This window comes from Chironomus tepperi, unplaced genomic scaffold (assembly GCF_022539635.2).
Source record: "Chironomus tepperi strain 1889 unplaced genomic scaffold, CSIRO-AGI_Ctep_v1 contig_445, whole genome shotgun sequence".
Lineage (NCBI taxonomy): Eukaryota > Metazoa > Arthropoda > Insecta > Diptera > Chironomidae > Chironomus > Chironomus tepperi.
The window spans coordinates 3,652,738-3,674,179 of NW_027226567.1; the positions used below are offsets into that span (position 1 = coordinate 3,652,738).

General features: G+C 30.5%; 6 protein-coding genes across 7 annotated transcripts; 5 read left to right on the forward strand and 1 right to left on the reverse strand.

The window, feature by feature from the left end:
• Positions 1 to 157: 157 nt before the first annotated feature.
• Positions 158 to 7,432, forward strand: sol (small optic lobes). Its single transcript, XM_070650324.1, has 9 exons — positions 158 to 375; positions 2,165 to 2,401; positions 2,746 to 4,391; positions 4,574 to 5,647; positions 5,743 to 6,010; positions 6,076 to 6,231; positions 6,289 to 6,400; positions 6,464 to 6,731; positions 6,802 to 7,432. The coding sequence occupies exons 1-9, from the start codon at positions 248 to 250 to the stop codon at positions 7,125 to 7,127; spliced, it is 4,215 nt and encodes a 1,404-aa protein (XP_070506425.1). The 5' UTR covers positions 158 to 247; the 3' UTR covers positions 7,128 to 7,432.
• A 379-nt stretch (positions 7,433 to 7,811) lies between these two features.
• Mo25 (calcium binding protein Mo25) lies at positions 7,812 to 10,774 on the forward strand. The gene is made up of 6 exons (XM_070650431.1): positions 7,812 to 7,970; positions 8,059 to 8,151; positions 9,115 to 9,543; positions 9,881 to 10,045; positions 10,158 to 10,262; positions 10,366 to 10,774. The coding sequence occupies exons 1-6, from the start codon at positions 7,923 to 7,925 to the stop codon at positions 10,573 to 10,575; spliced, it is 1,050 nt and encodes a 349-aa protein (XP_070506532.1). The 5' UTR covers positions 7,812 to 7,922; the 3' UTR covers positions 10,576 to 10,774.
• A 592-nt stretch (positions 10,775 to 11,366) lies between these two features.
• On the reverse strand, positions 11,367 to 11,841 carry MED10 (mediator complex subunit 10). The gene is made up of 2 exons (XM_070650731.1): positions 11,776 to 11,841; positions 11,367 to 11,717 (listed from the first exon to the last, which is right to left on the reverse strand). Exons 1-2 carry the CDS (start codon positions 11,839 to 11,841, stop codon positions 11,367 to 11,369), a joined length of 417 nt encoding a protein of 138 aa, XP_070506832.1.
• Positions 11,842 to 12,186: 345 nt separating this feature from the next.
• LOC139098142 (uncharacterized) lies at positions 12,187 to 14,299 on the forward strand. Of its 2 annotated transcripts, none has more exons than XM_070650263.1 (4): positions 12,187 to 12,335; positions 12,414 to 12,507; positions 12,635 to 13,367; positions 13,486 to 14,299. In XM_070650263.1, exons 1-4 carry the CDS (start codon positions 12,307 to 12,309, stop codon positions 13,992 to 13,994), a joined length of 1,365 nt encoding a protein of 454 aa, XP_070506364.1. In that variant the 5' UTR covers positions 12,187 to 12,306; the 3' UTR covers positions 13,995 to 14,299. The 2 variants fall into 2 exon arrangements, with proteins under 2 accessions (XP_070506364.1, XP_070506365.1); XM_070650264.1 differs by having other exon boundaries at positions 13,507 to 14,299.
• A 556-nt stretch (positions 14,300 to 14,855) lies between these two features.
• Positions 14,856 to 18,865, forward strand: LOC139098178 (synaptoporin-like). Its single transcript, XM_070650306.1, has 3 exons — positions 14,856 to 15,151; positions 15,260 to 15,800; positions 16,112 to 18,865. Exons 1-3 carry the CDS (start codon positions 15,105 to 15,107, stop codon positions 16,403 to 16,405), a joined length of 882 nt encoding a protein of 293 aa, XP_070506407.1. The 5' UTR covers positions 14,856 to 15,104; the 3' UTR covers positions 16,406 to 18,865.
• A 363-nt stretch (positions 18,866 to 19,228) lies between these two features.
• Positions 19,229 to 21,107, forward strand: mst (misato mitochondrial distribution and morphology regulator). Its single transcript, XM_070650305.1, has 2 exons — positions 19,229 to 19,412; positions 19,471 to 21,107. Exons 1-2 carry the CDS (start codon positions 19,332 to 19,334, stop codon positions 21,070 to 21,072), a joined length of 1,683 nt encoding a protein of 560 aa, XP_070506406.1. The 5' UTR covers positions 19,229 to 19,331; the 3' UTR covers positions 21,073 to 21,107.
• The last annotated feature ends 335 nt before the right edge of the window (positions 21,108 to 21,442 follow it).

Below are 21,442 nucleotides of genomic sequence, written 5' to 3' on the forward strand. Positions count from 1 at the left end.
GGGCAAAATGTAGAAATTTTAGTAAACAGCATGGCCCGTCCGTTAAATTTGAATTGTTTCAAAAGAACAAGTCTGGATATTCCATAAATCACTTCAAGGGATAAATATCAGCTGTGTGGTGTGAAAAAAGGTTTTTCTTTATAATTTAGTCTACCAACTACTATAAAATATAAGAAAAAATTAAAAATTATGAATTATCTTAGAGATTAGATATAATTAAAAATTTATATAGTGAAAAGTCATAGAAATGGGAAGTGTATCTTCTTTATTTCAATGGAATTGCGAAAAGTGCTACAAGATAAATTCGACGGAAAACATAAAATGCTTTAATTGCAATTTTAAAAGGAAACTCAGCAATCCAGTAGAGAATAAAGGGTAAAGAATTGCCACAAGTCGGCAAAAAACTTAATTAGAGTTTATTAAGTCGCACGAAAATGGCTGAAAATTGAAGAGACAAAAATTTTCTTGTGAAAAATTTTCAAGGAAAAACAAAGATGGAAAATTCTTATGGAAAAATTTGCACAAAAAAATTTTCATTACTGGATCTCATTTTTCTCATCAAACATCCAGCAGATGTGACAAAGACAAAAGTTGATATAGTCAGGATCACGTTTTGTGGTGATTTTCGATCGTTAAAAGCTCATAGATCATCAAAAAGCTTTCTTAAATAAAATCAGCATAAAGTCAAAGGGATGCACACAGAGTAATGACCAAAGTCAAGATTTTATTGTTACGGACCCTCTAGATCTATATATTTTTTTCCTCTACATATTGCTGCTCTGTGTGTAAAAAAACATAAAAAAAAGTTGGGGAAGTAAAACAAAAAATTATATTTTGTGCTCTCGTTTATTAATTAAAATTAATTCAATTAAAGCACGAGACAAACGAAATTTCTCAAAAGAGGTAATGATGTTTAATACATGAATAATTCAAGCCAACATCATTTCATATTTATTGATTTTTCACTCAATTAATATAAAAAGAAAAAAAAGAGGAACACAAAATTGTGTGTGACATAAAAAAAAATCTGTGAAAAGTTCCATTAACATTAATTCTGTTGTGGATACAACATGCATCGTCCGTTGTGTCAAGTCATTAAAGATTGAATTTGTTAGTGAGCTTGTTAGAATAATAAGTATTGTTCTAGTTTAACTCTAATTTTATGTACGATTCATTATCATTTTCATTTTTTATTGTGCAAAAGGGAACAAAAGTGACCAGTGCTGTTTTGATTGAAATGTAGGGAACTTATCGCTTGTGCTATATGCTAAAAATAATTCAATTTGCAAAAAATATCTATTGTATATCCCTGCTGATTTCTGCAATAAACTTTTTCTCATCTCAATTTTCATTCACATAAAGAAATTTTCCTTTCCTGTTTAATCGATTTTTTTCCTTCCTTTCCATTCTTTATTCTCATTTCATACTTTTTGAGCATATATACTTAGTGGGGCTATTTAAAAATGATGGCGATCAATTAATTGCATTTTAAGATCCTCAAATTATCCAATTTTTGTAATTGAGGACAATGTAGTTTAATTAAAACGACTTCCTTACGGATTTATAAAAAATTGTGATGTTTATTCTTCGGAGTTCAAAATTAAACTGAACATTTTATATCAAAAAGGGGTTTTAAACTATGTACAATAAATATTATTCAAATATCAAATGAACGTTATAAATCTTTTTGTCACAGAAAATTGAACTCAAATCTTCCACCTGCATAATAGCCATCATATGTAGATAAGCCCTCCTTTGTATGTACATGTATATCCTCAATTAAGATGTATAGGCAAAAAAAAAAAAACAAATTCTTTAAATGGCACATGATGGTGGAAGAGGAAGTTGATAATGAGTTTGGGTTATTTAGTTAAGCATACACAAAAGCAGTCCTTGAAATTAAGATTAGATTTATGTGCTTTCCAATATAGTGTAATTACATATTTATTTAATTGATAAAGTCAAACAATAAAAAAGGTTGATTAACATGCGGTGGAAAATGTAACAGCTAGGCTACTTAATATTATTTTGGGGTTTCGCTAATAAAATATTCATAGGACAGCAAGAAATACAAATTTTCTCATGCCGTGCGACAAAACTCAATTTTTTTCTGATTTTTATTTACCATACGACATCAAAATTCATTCTTGTTCTCAATTTGTAGAGTCACAGAGCAACAAATATCGCAGCAACATCACCGAACGAAATCTGTTCAACTGCCGTTTTGTATTAATGATAGTTTAGCATTAGCTCATAAACACTACAATCAGAAGAAAATTAAGCAGATTCGATTTCTCTTCAAACATCGGGAAAATTGCTTATTACAAAGAAATAATTTAATCAAGCGTTTTCAATCTCAACCTAACGTCTATAGAAATTGGAATTGTGAAGAATGTGGACTGTAAGAAAAACTGTTAATTAAAAATATAATAGTCATTTTGATTCCGTTATGATTACTTTATTGTAAATTCGATTTTTTAAGTGCATACATATTCATATTCATACAGTGTGTGGTGTACTGAATGTGTGAATCACGCAGTGTGATTATGAATTTTTAAAACTAGTGATTATTTTGTGTCTGAAGTGAAGACTCGACGGATTATTTTTAGTTTTCTTTGTGAAAAATTAAATTAATTGTTTTCAAAGTTGAGAACCTTTCAATTCCTTCATAATCACAAAAGAAATTGTATAGTTTTCATGTCAAAAAGCAAATTTTAACAAAGGATTTTCTCTCATTTGTTGTAGATTTAACTCAACGATAACATATTATTGCGTCAACTGTAACTTGGTCAGTGTCCTCGCGCCAATATACAAAGAGAATACAAACAAAAAGGACGTAAAAGATGGAGCAAAAAAATTTGATGGACATGCAAATGTATTGCGACGTAGTGTGAGTATGGGCTCATTACCATCTCAACAAAAACGATGTCAATTATGTCTATTTAATCGATACGATTTGCATCCAGCAAAGAAGATATTTGATGAGAAGCTTATATATCAGAATAGGAAAAACGTCACGATAAATAATTATCCGACACTATTTAAATCACCAGGAAGCCTAAAAGATTTTAAAATATCGTTAGAAAAGGAGGATAGTGTCGATAAGCATCAATGCACAGTTAATCAGGATAAAAATTCTGTCATTTCATGTAATATTTGTGGTATATGTGGAAAGAATCAAGTGAATGAGAATAGTGGTAGATTTACAATAACAAGAAATAGTAGAAAGTCATCACTTAAGAATACTAGTCGTCACTCAGTGGATTTAGCATCGAGTGGTGTTTCAATAGCAGTTGAAGACTGGACAAATTCAAGCAAACGTAATCAATTTTCAAGATCAGCAAGCATGCAGAACAACTATTATGAGAATCTCAAGCAACTTGATAATGCATCGAGTAATAATAACAATAATAATAATAATAATAATAATCCGCCATACGAGAATAGTGCCATCATTCAAAAGTTTCAAGAGTCGACAGATTTGAATCGCAATAATAAAACTGATGTACTATATGCAGTGGTTAATAAGCACAATTCTAGTGGTAATGCGAGTAGCAATAACAATAATAATAATGGTAATGGAAAGAATGTGTCATCGAATAATGAGCTACTGTATGAGACAATTAGTAGTAACATAATTAATAATAATCAATTGAAAACATCATCAACAATTCAATCGATACCGTGTATGACAGGTTCAACTAATGCAAGTGAAGTATATTCAAAAGTATGGAAAGGACCAAAGAAGGAATCGACATGGAAATGCACAAAATGTTCTTACGCTTATAACGGACTGTATATTGATCATTGTGATATATGTGACTCATCACGCACGTCATCAGCTCAACAGCAATCATCTAATAATAAAAATAGTAATAATGATAATCAATCGGGTTTCACGAAAGACAATTTTAATAATAACAATAATAGCTCGCAACCCACACCAAATACTAAGCTAGCCGTGTCAAAATCTACACATGGCTTCGATGAATGTTTTCCATCAAATAATCGTATTCCACCAATGGCATCATTTGAGCAAGATTTAGAAGACGATTTTCAATTTTTGCCAGCAGATTCACCGACTCTTGAAGCAGAACAACTTGAAGAATGGGCTTGCAAGAAGTGTACTTTAGTGAATTCAGGAACGGCAACTGTTTGTATCGTTTGTGGTGGATCAAAACTCAAAAGTACTACGGCTGTTGAAGACATGACATTAAGAAAGGGGGAATTTTGGGCATGTACAGCATGTACATTGAAAAATTCTCTTGGGACAAATATTTGTGTTGCATGTAAAGCAATTCGTCCAATTCCAAATATTACAAAACCATCAAATTTTCGTCCTTACACGGGATCATCGCCTTCGTCGACACCTACAACCCCAGCAAGTGCATGTGAGTTGATTATTCAATACTTTTTTTTAGAACAATTTATGACTTATTCATGAGTAGATTTCTAGTTCATCTAGAGAGATTGACGGATGAATTTTAAATTAATGTTATGACTCCACTGACCTATTTTAATTTGAATTGCAAAATTCCGTTATAAATTTAATAATTATTTTCTTATCTTTTAGTATCATCGGATCATTTAGGAAAATCTCAATTAATGGTTCCATCGTCGAGAGCTAATCGAAGTCCATCACCTCGACATGATCGCTCTGGGGCTATTCCAAAGAGACATAGCACAGGCATGATGTTACCTCAACAGCCATCAAGTAGTTCAGGATTATCAAGAAGTGGCAGTGGACATGGTAGTCATTCGTCGTCATCGAGTAGTAAACATTCTCAACAAACACCACCGACTCCAAAAACATGGGTATGTCCAGCATGTACGTATGAAAATTCATCAGCAAGTGTTGTGTGTGATATATGTTCGAGTCATCGTAAAGCTATTAGTGAAGTGATATCAAGTATGAGAATAGATGATAGTAGACGTGAAAGTAGATTGATGGAAAATTTACGTCAACAAGAAGAGTCAGAGGCACGAGCTAAATGGGAAAACATAATTCAGTATTGTAAAGAAAATAATGAACTTTTTGTCGATGATTCATTTCCTCCGGCAGCTAAATCACTCTATTATAATCCAAATTGTTCATCAAATCTCGAATCAAATCCCGTCGTACAGTGGAGACGCCCAAGTGAGATTAATTGTGATGGTGGAAATTTCCCTTGGGCTGTTTTTCGTACGCCACTTCCATCAGACATTTGTCAAGGTGTTCTTGGTAATTGTTGGCTATTATCAGCTCTTGCTGTTTTAGCTGAACGTGAAGATTTAGTCAAAGAAGTGCTAGTAACTAAAGAAGTATGTCCACAAGGTGCGTATCAGGTGCGATTATGTAAAGATGGTCGTTGGACTACGGTGCTTATTGATGATCTTTTGCCTTGTGATAAACGTGGACATTTGGTATATTCGCAAGCAAAACGGAAGCAACTTTATTTACCATTAATTGAGAAAGCTGTTGCAAAAATTCATGGCTGTTATGAAGCTTTAGTATCAGGACGTGCAATTGAAGGACTGGCGACATTAACAGGTGCACCATGTGAAAGTTTACCACTTCAACCCAGTTCAATTCCAACAGATGATGAATTAGATAAAGATTTAATATGGGCTCAATTGCTTAGCTCACGACTTGTGAAATTTTTAATGGGTAAATACATCCTACATCACATTCCAATCTATTATTTTCAATACTCAATGTGTTTTTTCTTTCTTATTATTATCACGTTCTTAATGGATTTATAGGGGCTAGTTGTGGAGGTGGAAACATGAAGGTTGATGAAGATGAATATCAAAGTAAGGGACTGAGACCGCGTCATGCATATTCTGTATTAGATGTACGTGATATACATGGACATCGGCTATTAAAATTAAGAAATCCTTGGGGACATTATTCATGGAAAGGCGATTGGTCGGATGATTCTGACTTATGGACTGATGAATTAAGAGAAACACTTATGCCTCATGGTGCCTCAGAAGGTGTCTTTTGGATATCATTTGAAGATGTACTAAGGTGAGACTTATTAATTATTTAATTTCTATGAATATGCTTATTAATTCCTTTATTCAATTATTCAGATACTTTGACTGCATAGATATTTGCAAAGTTCGTTCAGGTTGGGAGGAAATTAGACTTTTAGGAACATTGCAGCCATTATGCTCATTATCATGTGTACTGTTAACGGTGCTAGAACCAACAGAGGCGGAATTTACTCTTTTCCAAGAAGGACAAAGGTATTTACTGTCTTTAATTTACTCTTGACATGTCATTAAAATTGGATATATTTTTAGAAATTCTGAAAAGTCTCAACGTTCGCAATTGGATCTATGTGTAGTACTCTTTCGCACAAGAAATCCAGCAAACCCCGAAGTAGGACGACTTGTTGAACACAGTAAACGACAGGTGAACCATACAAATGTTTCATAGAAATTGTAAGGTTTTCAAACACAATATTGACATTTTCAGGTTCGAGGATTTGTTGGATGTCACAAAATGTTGGAACGAGATCTGTATTTATTAGTGTGTTTGGCTTTTAATCATTGGCATACAGGAATCGACGATCCATCGCTATATCCTCAATGCGTACTTGCAATTCATAGCTCAAAACGTTTGATAGTTGAACAAATTACCCCTCCACCTTATTTATTAGCAGATGCAATTATTAGTCTGACTTTACAAAAAGGACAGAGACATGAAGGACGAGAAGGAATGACTGCGTATTATTTAACCAAAGGTTTGTTCTCTTTTTCTTTGGTTGCTGTATTTTATGGCACATAATTCTTTGTTCTTCTTTTGTTTACTAGGATGGGCAGGGCTTGTTGTGATGGTCGAGAATCGTCATGAAAATAAATGGATTCATGTAAAGTGTGATTGTCAGGAAAGTTATAATGTTGTATCAACAAGAGGTGAATTAAAGACAGTCGACTCAGTTCCACCGTTACAACGTCAGGTCATTATAGTTCTTACACAATTGGAAGGATCAGGTGGCTTTTCTATAGCACATCGGCTAACTCATCGCCTTGCAAATTCACGTGGACTGCACGATTGGGGTGAAAATAATAGCCGTGAAACTCATTGTCCTCCAATTGATGACGTTTATGGACTTCATTCCCCAAGAATGATTACATAATTTATGATACTAATACACGTATTATAGGATGTGTCTTTTAAAATTCAACTTTTCAACAAAATGAGTGGACTTTTTCTGCCATAAATATTCTTCAATCATTTGTGATACCACAAAAAGGATATTAAACAAAAAATCAACTTTTTAAAATACTTTTACTTTTATCTCATGTGACATAATGCTCATAAATCAGACGAATGCTTTTAATTTAAATTAATTAAATAATTTTGACAAAGGATCTTCATTATCAAATCTCATTTAAACGAATTTTATTTTTTATTTTATTTGAAAACAATGTCAGACATTATATTAGAACAGAACTCAATAAAATAGGCGTTCAAATAATAAATAAATTAAGCTTCATTGTGCTTTATTGCTTTAAAATTAAATTAATTAACAGATCTGTGTTGTAACGATTTTTTTGAAAGTTTCACTTTTTTTTTTTGAAAACTTTTGAATTTTTCCCAACCGTTACAATCTGAGAAATAATCTCAATTGTAGTAAACATCTTAAGTTTCTTGACATTTTTGGAAAGTTTCTAAATTCTCAGTGAAATTATTAATCAATTAATAAGTTCAGCTCATAGTAGATTGAAGGAATAGAACAAAAATCATTGCGTCTTAATCATCACGTGGATTCTACTAAGGCATAATCAACTTGTAGCTCAGTTCAGGGTTGGAAATAATTGGCAATTTCAACCTCAGTGCAAAAATATCAACTCTGGCAAAAAGAGAATTTTTAATCCAGAATCAAAATTAATAAAATTTATTCATAATTAAGGCCTTTTCAAAGAGCATAATGCCACTATTTGGAAAATCTCAGAAGAGTCCAGCTGAGCTAGTTAAGGTATGATTAAATAAGTGAATATTTATGGAGAAAATATAACAAAAAAAAATTCTATTATAAATTTTCTATATTTTCATTCAATGTTTAGGCTCTGAAAGAGGCTCTAAAAGCATTAGAAACGTCAAAAGTTGGAGGTGATAAAAAAGCCGAAAAGGCACAGGAAGATGTCAGTAAGAATTTGGTAAGTATTTTTGGTCAATTTGTAAAATCAATTTTTTTTCATCATCCATCTATCCATCCTTCAATCATTCCTATAATATAAAGGAGGAACAGAATGTATATATATGTATATCTATATAAAAATTTCATGAAAAACGCAATAGCGGTATACAGTACAATATTCGTATGAAAAAAATCACTACATACTAATTAATTAAATACACAGATGTGATCAGTCGTGTTGATTATGTTGATTTTTGTAAAAGAATTCACATTAAACACCTATTTTATGTTGAGGAGGAAGAAGACCTTTTTTTCTTGCTTTTTTGGATGTGAGGAGTGAGTAAAGGAGGAAAAGAAGAACAGAAAAATATTTCATGTCGAAAGAAAGTATTGCAAGTATAAATCTCGCGATGCGATTCATAATTTACGATAACAAGTATGTTTAGAATTCCACCCGAAAATAAGGCTATAAGATTATCCAAAACATTTTTAGGTAATTTGATGTGAGTAAAAAATTAGGTAGCAATCAAGTTCAACTGCATAGTATAGAATGTATATCTTCATTTTTTAACGTCGTTTATGTTATGTATTGTATTGTTTTTTTTTTTTATTTATTTATTTTCCGTCTCTCTCGCTTGCTATTCTGTTATAGATTGCATTTTTACTTGTCGTCATTCTTATGACGTACAGACTCGTTTTTCTTTCATCACCTTTTCTTCTAAAAAAATTGATTTTCTTCCTCTCTGCAACGCCGTTCTTCTTAAAAACAAAATAAATAAATATAGTATATAGTCAGTCATAGATTCAGTTGAAATTTTTTTCATGATCATCTTCTTTTGATTAGTCAAAATAAAAAAGAAATTTCTCTTTTTCGCTGCGCTCTCTTCCCGCATATTAAAATTTAATTTATGCTAACTGCTTACTGCTGACTCGAAAAATTATGATCATTAACGACTAATTTTTTATTTTATTACAATTGTAGGTATCGATCAAAAACATGCTCTATGGCACATCAGATTCGGAACCGCAGACGGATATTGTGGTATCACAATTAGCACAGGAACTGTACAATAGTAACCTTCTTCTTCTACTCATTCAAAACTTAAATCGAATTGATTTCGAAGGCAAAAAAGATGTTGCACAAGTGTTCAATAATGTACTTAGACGACAAATTGGAACAAGATCACCAACAGTCGAATATATATGCACGAAACCTGAAATTCTTTTTACACTCATGGCGGGTTATGATCATCAAGAAATTGCACTTAATTGTGGTACAATGTTGAGAGAATGTGCACGCTACGAAGCACTCGCTAAAATTATGCTTTATTCAGATGAATTTTTCAATTTTTTCCAATATGTCGAAGTGTCAACTTTTGATATTGCTTCGGATGCATTCTCAACATTCAAGGTAAATTTGCTCAATACTTTTTGCTAGCAATTAGGGCCGATTTTGACTGAGTTGTAATTTAACGGTTTTTTGAGATTTGAATTTTCGTATAAATTTTGAATACTCAAAAATCGTCGAAATTTGAATTTCAATTGTCGGTTAAAATTCAATTCATGCCAAGATAAAGAAAATTGCTTGATTGCGGACGAAAATGCGCTTATTATGTGAAAAATGAAGATTTTTTATTGTGTTCACGCGCGCTCTAAATTCTTCACACGATAAGATAAACAAATAATTGTAATCATGACAATAATGCATCATTTATAAATCTTTGTTTTCTTCTTCTTCTTTCTTCTAGGAACTGCTTACACGTCATAAAATCCTTTGTGCAGAATTTTTGGAAACGAATTACGATAAAGTGTTTACCCACTATCAGCGATTATTAAATTCCGAAAATTATGTCACTCGACGCCAGAGTTTAAAGCTTTTAGGCGAACTATTGCTTGATCGTCATAATTTTACGGTTCGTAAATTCTATTCACTATCTTTATTTTTATTCCTGCATTAGACTATTATCTTATTTATGTCTTGCCTTCATATTTTCTCTTTGTTAATAATGCTTTGTATTCTTACAGGTAATGACGAAATATATATCAAATCCAGACAATTTAAAATTGATGATGAATATGTTGAGAGAAAAATCACGAAACATTCAATTTGAAGCCTTCCATGTTTTTAAGGTGAGTGATTCAATTCTAACGGGATTTCATAAATTTCAAAATTAAGAAATCCGTTATGATTTATGATTTGAACTTTGAAAACTAACGAAACGTCTAATTTCAGGTATTTGTGGCCAATCCAAATAAACCTAAGCCTATATTGGAAATACTCTTGCGCAATCAAGATAAGCTTGTTGACTTTTTAACGCGCTTTCACACAGAAAGAAGCGAGGATGAGCAGTTTAATGACGAAAAGGCATACCTTATTAAGCAAATTAAGGAACTAAAACCAATTCAATCAGACGGAACATCACAATCTTCTCAACAGCAATAGCCTATTTAAATTTTCATTTTTATTTAATGAAAATTCCTACTTTTCCTCCTTTTTTTTTAACTGTAACAATTATATTTTCAGAATATGTTTCTCATTTTGAACGCCTCATAACAAAATTATTATTATTATTATGATTATCGTAAATTATGATTGTATTTTTTGCCTAATAATAACGTTCGCAAAACGACAAGTGAGGAAATGATTTTTTTAGTTAGTTTTTCGGCATGGTAAACGTTTAATATTTTTAAAAAATCATTGAGCAGAAAGTGGAAATGGCAGTGTTGAAAATTCTTTAAGTTATTTTTTAGAAAAGAGAACGAGAAATAATGAGAAAAAAAAACAGAGGAAAAATATAAAAACTGATTTTATTTTTTTGTCTTTATGATTTGTAATGACTCTAATTAGTTAATAATGAATTAGATTCATTGCATATTTTACTGAGTATACATAATTTATTCATACTTTTTTCCTGATGAAAAAAAAAACTTGTTAAGATCGATAATTGATAAAATAGATTTTAGAGAAAAACGCTGGAAAATGATTGAGTTTAATTAATTAAATTTATATTTATTACTTTTTCAGGGTATTTTTAGATGATTTACATCAGATTTCAAATTTTTATGACATTTTTCTTTATAAGCCCATCCCTATTTTAAGCCTAGGTCCCATTTTCGATTTGTTTACATTTTGTTACTGAATTCACTTTATGCCGCGGCTTATAAAGAATAATGACAACAATTTAATGAAATTTAGTTTAAATCATCTCAATTTTGAGGAATTGATTTTACAGCTTATTCTTGTTTAGTGTTATAAAACTTTTCTAATGATCGATATTTGTTAATTTCATGTGGGAAGTTCTGTTGAAGCTCAACAAGTAAATTTGCCTTAAACTTTCGATACATGTCAATTTTTCCCTTAGTTTCTTCATTTTTATATAAAGCCTTCTCGATGCAGTCTTTTGTGTATAATTGAGGGTTTCTGCCTTGATCGATGTAGTCTGTACAGACGGCGAGTGGAATTGAGATTCCTTCAATTTTACTGCGATATTTGTCGATTTTCTGAAGATCTGAAATGAGCGTCTGTATCTTTTGATTTAATACTGCTTGTCCTTGTGGTTGAAAGTCTGAAACTATGATTCCAATCTGAAATAATACTATAATTAAGGATTTTGTTCTAACTCTGATCATAAATTTTTCTTACCTGTCGAATATTTTCAATAAACAGCTCCAACTGATTTTCCATGCTTTCCAATGTGTTCTCTGACATCTTTAATGGTTTATGTTTGATTAATGAGTGATAAAAAGTTTCTATAGCTTTGATTTTGTAGTAAAAAACTAATAAATTAAAAATACAAAATTTCTCGTAAATAATGAACTTGACTCAGTGATGAAGTTGTTTTTGCACGGAATTCGAATTTTCAAAAACCGTTAATTTTTACTGAGATAATCTTATCATAAATTTCTTATAATCAGGTTTTCATTGATTTATTCTGAACATTCTTTAAAATACATTGTTATATCAATAGATTCAATTGCCATTTAATGAAACGAGTATGCATAAGAGGTATTAAGAGCTTTGATTGACATCACATGCTGACTAGTCCCAGTTTAGTCCACAAACGAAAGAAAATTTTCTCGTACTGAATTTATGTAAAGAAATTCATAAGTAAATGTAACTCAATTAGAGCATAAATCATCAGAATTTGTCTATTGAATTGCCTAAAATTCGAAGATGACATTTGAGTACAATAAGATTTGTAGGCAAGTGAATTAAATTAATGTTTACTTAAATTGAAAAACATTAATATTTTCATTATTTTTCATTATCAATAAATACAGGCTCTGCTTAAACTCGTCAAATACATATTTGATGAATATTTTTAACAATGAATATCATATAGTGGATAAAATGAATGAGTTAATAGCTTTAGAGGTGAATATTAAGCATGAAATTGTACAAATTTCGTTTTATTTCTTCTTCTTTGCCTTTGACACTCTTTCCCTTTCTTTAAACTATGTGTACCTACTATATAAACTGATTTTGATGACATTTATTCCAGGTTTTTCCACAAGATCCATTCCCGAAGGTAATATGCACAGACTGCTTCTCAAATCTGGTGATTTTTAGTGAATTTAAACGAATCTGTAAGAATTCTGATGAATTATTAAGAAAATATCAAATTAATAAAGCGGAATCGCCGGAAGCATTAGATGTATCACAAGGGACAAAGGGAAATGGCAAATGCAAATCAATTAGAAACTCGGAGGAGATGGCAAATCGCATTAAAGAATGTGCATTTAAAAAATCCATGACATTTATTGAAAATATGAAAAATTTCTACTTTTTGCTTAATCAAATAGAAGATCTAGAAAATAATGGCGGTGCACAAGTGATAATAAAGAATGAGATTTCAAGTGAATCTCTTATTCCGACAGTCGAGATTAACATTAAGAATGAAGTGATTTATCCAAATGAGGAGAATCAAGTTATTATGGGAAGTGTTATTCAGGCACCAGAAACGAGTAGCGCTGAATCAAAGAGGAAGCGACGAAAGAACAATAAACGTAAATCTGTGAATGGACAAACTATGGAAATTGATGAGACTGGAAATATTGTAGCACGACAAATTATTTTATCAACTGAGCAGCAATCCCCGCACCACAATCTTCAAATTACGACACATAATGATAATGAAATGGCCCTTATGTTAACTGTCAAACCTGTTGAGTCACAAGAGCAGCCTCAAACAATCACTGTTGCAACTTCTCATCCACAAATTCAAATTCATTCAAGTAAGAATATAATCTTGATCAAAACCTTACAATTCCTACTTTTAAAACATTTATACAGTTTGGAATTGTAAGGGTTTAAGAAACATTTGTAAGGTTTTAAATTTAAATATTTAATTAGTCAACGATTTCTGTAATTTAGATCATACATTGCCATTATCGACAGTTCAGACTGTCACAACTTCTTCAGCACCGCAAACAGTGACAACAATCCTTCAATATTCCTGTTCATCATGCCATGAAATCTTCAATACAACTGATTCTTTAAGACAGCACCTTTTCCATTCTCATCAAATTTTATTTCCCTTCACAACCCAATCATCTGATCAACAATATCAACAGGTATCCATTCCACAAAGTAGCGTCTCACAAATCACAAGTAGCGCCATACAACCAACCCAGCAATTTGCTACATTTACTCACAAAAAGTATTTTGACTCTGAATTTCCTTGCATGCTGTGCGGAATTGTCTCTAAAAATCAAGAAGATTTAATTAAGCATATGATACAGCATACATCAACATCGTCTACGGCAATTCCCGTAAAAGTGACAACAATCGTTGAACGAGATCGAAATGATGTATCGTCAAGTCCAACAGACTTATCAGCATCAACTACTCAATATAAGTGAGAACTTTTTTTTTATGACTTGAATGTGATGAATTTTGGAGATATTTTTATGTTTTTAATCATGTATTTTTTTCTCTTAGTTATATAGTCGAAGACATATGATCATTATTATCAATTTATAAATTTTTTTTATGAGAATTTATGATTTTATTCCTTAATTTTTTTTATATGATATGTATTTTTATCCTTAAATGTTGCAAATAGGATCTGAAAGTTTGCAATTAAAAATTACTTAACCGATTTTTAGACATTAAGACAATTGAAATTGCTTGAATAAAATTGTCGTCATGGCAAATTTTAATTTTAGGTGATTTTACCTAACTTTTCACCTGTGTCTTCTTCTTGTCCTTCATAATTTCTTGAATGACTTATTACAATCAATAATTTCTGTTCATTTTTCAGTGCCAATTGTCATGTTGGATTTTGAATTTTAACTGTAAAGTGCTGTATTTGTGTGATATTGAATTTTATGTTATATTTTGGGGAAATTAAGTATTGTCAGCTTCTTGTATTTATGTCATTTGGTGGTATAGACATTTAAGTTTATGACTGTAAAAATCAAATCCTGTAACTAATTTAAAATAATGAGAATTTAAGGATTTTTACAGGATCATAATTGTGCAAAATTATAGAAGCCTTAACAAAAACTGAGCAACAATTAAAATTTGACGTTAATTAAACAATTTTAGGACAATTAAGCACATTCAGTACTTTAAAACATCTTCAATCTAGCTCCCCACAAAGCCCTCGTTTGCATCATTATGAAATAAGCATGAAATTTAATAAAATTAATTGCACAACACTCAAATTAACCCACACAATCCGCATCCGCGGCTAATGAAAATCACAGTGCGTCCAGTGAACTCGAAAGTGAAAAGAATATTTACATGAAAAATTCATTAAATTTATTATAATAGCTTAGAAAGTTGACTAGCTTATTGTAAGGAAGTACAAAAAGTGGCAAAGCATCAAGTAAAAGTCGAGTAAAAGTGGAAATTTATTGATTTAATCGATTTTTCTCGGGGAAAAACATTTTGGAAGAAAAATCAATTTTTTCAGCATATCAAAAAAGGATTCTCAACAAGTTTTCATCAATTCTTAAGGCGTGAAAATGGCTCAGGCACAGCAAATGCTTAATGTAGCTCTGGAATTTCTAAAGTAAGTCAAATTTGTCAATAATTTCATTAAACATAAATGCAAGAAAATTTATGACTTTTTATGATTATGCTGGGGATATAACATTTATTCTTATCACTTTTTTTTCAGGACGAGCTATAAGTTCGATACGTTTCAGGAGCCAAGAGGTGTAATGCGTATCTTTCAACTCGTCTTTTCCGTTTGGGGATTCTTTGCTGTACGTGGATTTTCATTGACATTATATATGGATTGTCAAGAAAGAATTTATCAAAGAACTTACGAAATTGAATATCCGTTTGAGTTTGGTGAACATCTTTGTCGTAGGAAAGTCGATCTTACCAAAACAGATAACATGACAGCATTTATATCAGTCGATGCTTCAACTGGTGCACAGTTCTTTGCAATTACTGCTGTTTTATCACTTCTCTATGCCCTCTTCATAATCTTCGTCTATACATATTTAGATGAAATGTACAAGAGTAAGCCAGAATTTCCAATGGCTGATTTTGCATTAACTGGAATTTTGGCATTCTTCTGGCTCGTCGGAACACTTGGATTCAATAGTGGCGGAAGTGCAATGAAGAAGACCTTCGACGAAAATTATTTAGGTCAAACATGTTATCAATGTGTACCTAAAGTGTCAAGTTTTACGGACTTGAATATTGCATTGGTAGGACTTTTTGCATTTTTTATGTTTGTTTTAAAAGTTTTTTTTGCTATTTGAGTGGTTTATGTTGAAGACATATGAGAAGCTTCTTTTTTATGTCCATTTTTTGATTTATTATTTTTTTAAAATGTTTATTCTATGATTTAAGATTTGATTTTAAAACATTTATATGGTTTTCAAGCATTTTTAAAGCTTTTGTACGGTTTTCAATCAGTTTTTGAAAACATTTGTATGGTACTTAAAATTTAAATTCTTCAAAACCGTTAAAATTTTAATGGAATTTTAATAACATGAAACGATTTATTTATTTTTAGCTGATCGGATTCTTAAACTTCTTCTTGTGGACAAGTGATTTGTGGTTCCTTTATAAGGAAACTGCTTGGTTCCAAAATAGAGGAGCAATTATTAATCAACCAATGTACGGACAACAATTCAATCAACAACAACAGTTTGGTCAGCAGCAACAGTTCGGTCAGCAGGATCAATTCAGTCAACAACAACAGTTTGGTCAGCAGGAACAATACGGTCAACAGCCACAATATGATCAATCATATGGTCAACAATATGATCAATATGGTCAAGGTTCTTACGCTCAGCCATCAATGTAAGATGGTACAAAAAATTTATATCATTGATTAAGGTAAAAATTGTTTCACTTATAAGATTCACAAGTTATTTTTAATATCATAACAAGAAGACAACAAAACTAAACTACCTAACTACCTAGTCAGCTTTATGTTTTACAAGAAATCTCATTTGTTGTTTTGCTTTTTCATATGAGCAGTTTATTTTATATCTGTAAAATGAACGTGTTGACAATTGCTGGCAATTGTGCTGGAAAAAGATCGATAAATGTTCATCTCATAAACATGAGAATTCGATTTTCTGTTGCATATTTTACTGCATTAACAATTCGAGTAAACATCTTAGAGATGTCATGTAGAACGATTGTCAATTATACACCGTAACATCGTAATTGAATCCATTCATTCATTCATATTTTGTTAATTAAATGGAGTTGAAGAAATACGTATAATTAGATCCGTATAACCCACACCATTCAGATAGCGATGTTATGTTATGCAAATAATATTCGTGTCTAGAGAATTTCCATAGAAATGCCACAAAATGAGAGAATAAAAAGAACTTTTTAAAGCGAAAACTTGTTGATCCGCAGAGAAAAACTGCATAAAGTTTTAAAGCTTAATAATAATTGGTTCTGTGGCTTTAACACGAGTCGAAGAGCAATAAAAATAGATTCAGCATCGTTCATTCTACAGATATAATTGTATTTTATCAATGGACAAATAAATTACGATGAAATAATTAGTATAGTACTTACCTACTTACTTAAAATATTATGTATAGCTCGAAATGAGGTAAATCCTATCAATTTATCATTATTATCATGTTGAAAGAAATTAAAAATACATAGAAATATATATTTATTGAGCTATATCATATGTAAGGAACAGCCGTATGAGGAAGAATACAAAATGTATTAAATATTTAATTAACAGTTCTTGCGATTACATTCCGGAAAAATATATACTAAAATTAAGAGTTTTTATTGATTTTTTTTTTGCTTGAAATTTCAATTCTTAAAAGTCCTATTTATGTCCCAGGTGAGAAAAGGAAGTATGTTGCGACAATCTATGGATCAAATAAATTTAATAAGTAATAATGAAATTAAATTGGAAAAATTCATGCAATTAACATTTAAATAGTCATATTTTATTTTTTGAGACTGCAAAACGTTTTATGTTAAAAATTCCACAAATAATATAATTAACTTACAAAAGATGAAAAATGTATTAATAATATAAAAGAAAATGTATTTAACTTATTATGATTATAGTATAAAATAATTAACTTACTCAAGTAACTAATGAATCTCAAAAAAACTTGATGCCACTCATTAAACAATTGGTTAAGGTATGAAATTATTAAATTAATTAAATTAATATTGGCAGTGAATATTTTTGCATGCAAAATAAGGATCAATAAATTAATATTACTTATGGTACAATACACAATTTGACAAAATTGAGAATCTTTATGAAATTAATCTCCATTTAAAAGTTTTAAATTATTCACAAAAAAAAGTTATTTGATGGTCGAAATTGATTGAAAATTGAAGGAATTTAAACGAATTATTGAAATTTGAAATGTGAAAATTCTGTAGTTAAATTTAATAGTTTTGATTATAAACCATTCAAAATGCTGATTCTGAAAATTCGAACGGATGTTATCAAAGTTCAGTCAAAATTAAAACATTTGTAAGGTTTTTTAACATAAATTTAGACAAAACTCAAACATTTGAAGTGTTTCAAACGATTCTTGGAATTGTAGGGTTTCAAACAAATGAAACATTCATAAGGTTTCAAACAAAATTTCAAATTCAGTTTCGACCGTTACAAAAGTTTTATTTTTCAACAATACTTTTAGCCACCTTTTAATGAAAAAAAAAAAAAATTAATTAAATAAAAATTGAAATAAAGAAAAACAAATCAAACAAGAGAATATATTTGAAAATATACAACATTACTATAAATGTGTAGTCGATTTAAGATAATACCAAAATTTAAATAAAAATCTTTAAAAAAATACCAAAAAATAAACAATGAGACATTAATCAATGTTGCGCAATTATAAAACAAAATATAAAAGGATATCAGTAATTATGTTTATAGCAGATGATAAAAATATAAGAAAAAAATTCACTTATTGTTCGTCACAAAACATTAATTAAGAACTTTAATAGTTCATAGCAGATTTTTAGGAACCCTTAAGATGCATTCAGACAACATGAAATATGGAATTATGGTCAATAGACATGCTAAATGTGAAAGAAAAAATAATTTATGAGAATCATGAAATAATTTATCAAGCATAAAAGGAATATGGCAGAGAAGAAAAATCATTAAAATATTGACATTAATGAACTAATTCAGATTACTTACCACGCGAGAGTCAAAAGACAATTATGTTATTTTTGAAGGCTCACAAATGAATGTTTATGCATGAAATTCTTTAAAAAGAGAAATAAAAATTAGATTAATTTCAAATTGATCGTCTTTCATTTGCTTATTTGCTGTTTTTAGAGATTTTTCAGGTTTTATAAGTAGCTCTTGAGATAATTCATCACTTTTGTTATTTATTTGAGCATGTCTAATTTATCAAAGGTAAACAAATTTGCATAATATTGTCTATTCTTCATTTCTTTTCGTTCTTAGTACAGCATGTGATTAATAATATAAAGTTGCTATTAATGATGAGCATAGAAAGAAATTCTAATTTGTGTCCTAAAACCGTACAACAGTTTGTTTTACAATCATTTATAGGGTTTCAATAATTTAAAAATGGAATTGTACGGTTCCAAACTTTGTTTACAAAAAACAATTTTGATTAATCCATCAAAAATACAATTTTCCATCACTTCAGCTAGCTTACCGTCCCCCTAATATCGTCATTGTTTATATTCTATACACAATTTTCATGTGATCGAACAGTTTTTATTAAAAAATCAATAAAATGAGTAATACAAGAGAAATAATAACTTTACAATTTGGAAATTACGCAAATTTTGTTGGAACTCACTTTTGGAATGCACAGGTAAGGTAATTAACACCACTTCTATTCAATTTTCATAAAACACATGCCGAAATTTTAGGAACACTCCTTCAATTATGATCCAGAAGTGGAAGAACCGTCGGAAATAAATCATGATGTGCTGTTTAGAGAAGGCAAATTCTTTAAAAACATCACATTCACACCACGAATGCTGTTACTGGATTGTAAAGGATCACTCAAGTTCATCCAGGAAAGTGGAAATTTATATTCAAATGTTTCACTTGATAGGAACAATCCAGAAAAGAATTTACTAGATCAAGTGATTCATACAATTGATTGGGATGAAGGAAATATAGAGGTAATGGAAAGTGAGGAAATACCAATGTCAGATTACCAGAAATCATTAATGGAAACGGATGCAGATGATGAGAAGGAGTTTGACTTAAAATCAACAGTTCAGAACTGGCCGGACTTTATGTACACAAGATATCATCCTAGATCAATTAATATAATTAAGGAATATGAATATCAAAATGATATTTCAACATTAGATACATTTTCAGCAGGTTTACAGTTGTGGAGTAATCCATATTTTGAGGATGATTATTGTGATAAGATCAGAATGTATATTGAGGAATGTGATCAAAGTCAAGGCTTCCAAACAATATTTGATTCAATTGATGGATTCGCTGGTGTTGCCATTAAATGCATGGAATATTTAGAGGATGAATATTCAAAGTCAATACTAGCATTTCCATTGATTCCAAATAGAACTAAAACGTTTCAATTTTCGGACGAAGGAATGAGTGAGACAATCCGATTAGTTAATCTAGCATTTTCATACGCAAAACTGTCAGAGCACAGTAGCTTATTTGTTCCATTAAGTACAATGGAGCGAGGATGGAGAAATATCGGGGAACCTCGACAGTTTCCTCATATTTCCTATGAACCTGATAATCTTTATCATAGTTCCAGTATATTATCGTCATTTATTGACACAATGAGTTTGCAGTATCGTCTAAGAGAGCATACATCACAAAATTATTTATCGAATTTCTGCGCACAAATGAACAATTATGGACGTAGAATGTGTGGAGGAAAAACATCACTTCCTTTCCCGATGAACGAAAAAGAAGATCTCATTGAATTCTTAGATAAATTTGATGGAGATTTAATGCAGTCAATATCACCAAATGTCAAAATTGGAACCGATCGAATTGTACAGCACGTCACATTGAGAGGACTTCCAAAAACGAGATTGAAGAAGCCATTCGAGAAAGCAAAGGAACAAATGAAAATGTCAGCATATAAATGCTCATCAATTAGTGAAATGCTTCAGCTTTACTTCCAGTGCAACACTTATGCAAGCTTGTCACATGTTGCATCTATTGGATCTCCGCTGCATGTCTGTTTACCGTTCCCAAAAGAATTTTTCGACTCTCGAATTGCTTCAAATGGATTCCTTAAAGAATTCCAAAGTGATGTGATTTCAAATGTCCAGGAAGTGCCTATAATGACAGCTGTCCAAAATTCTAGTGAGATTGGAAATACTTTAGAAAATTTACATACACATGTTGAGCGGATCAAGCTTGCTAAAGTCCCGAGATTTGCTGATTCTGGTCTGGAAAAGGAAGAATATAAGGAATTGCTGGAACAATTGTTGGTATTTAAGGAACAATATGATGATAACTCATTTATATAAAGATTATTTTGGAAATAAAATTTCTTTTTATTGTATTTTTTATGCTTTTTAAGTCCTTACAAAAATGCAATTCTTTTTGTTTCATTTGTAAAAAATTTGTATCGTATTTTAACAATTTTTCATGTTGTTTTTTTTATTTATTTTTAATCCTTGAATGCTTATTATTTATTATCAATAGTTTAGCAAGTAATTCAAGTCCGTATATGTCTATTGAAAATAATTTCTCAGAATTGAAGTTGATTGAGGTGAAATTAAGATTTAGAACCATATAAATTCCAATTATAAATCCTTACAAATTCAATATTCATTTGCATTTGTAAGGTTTTAGGTTTATTGAGCTTGATGTATTTGGAATTGTATGGTTTTTGAC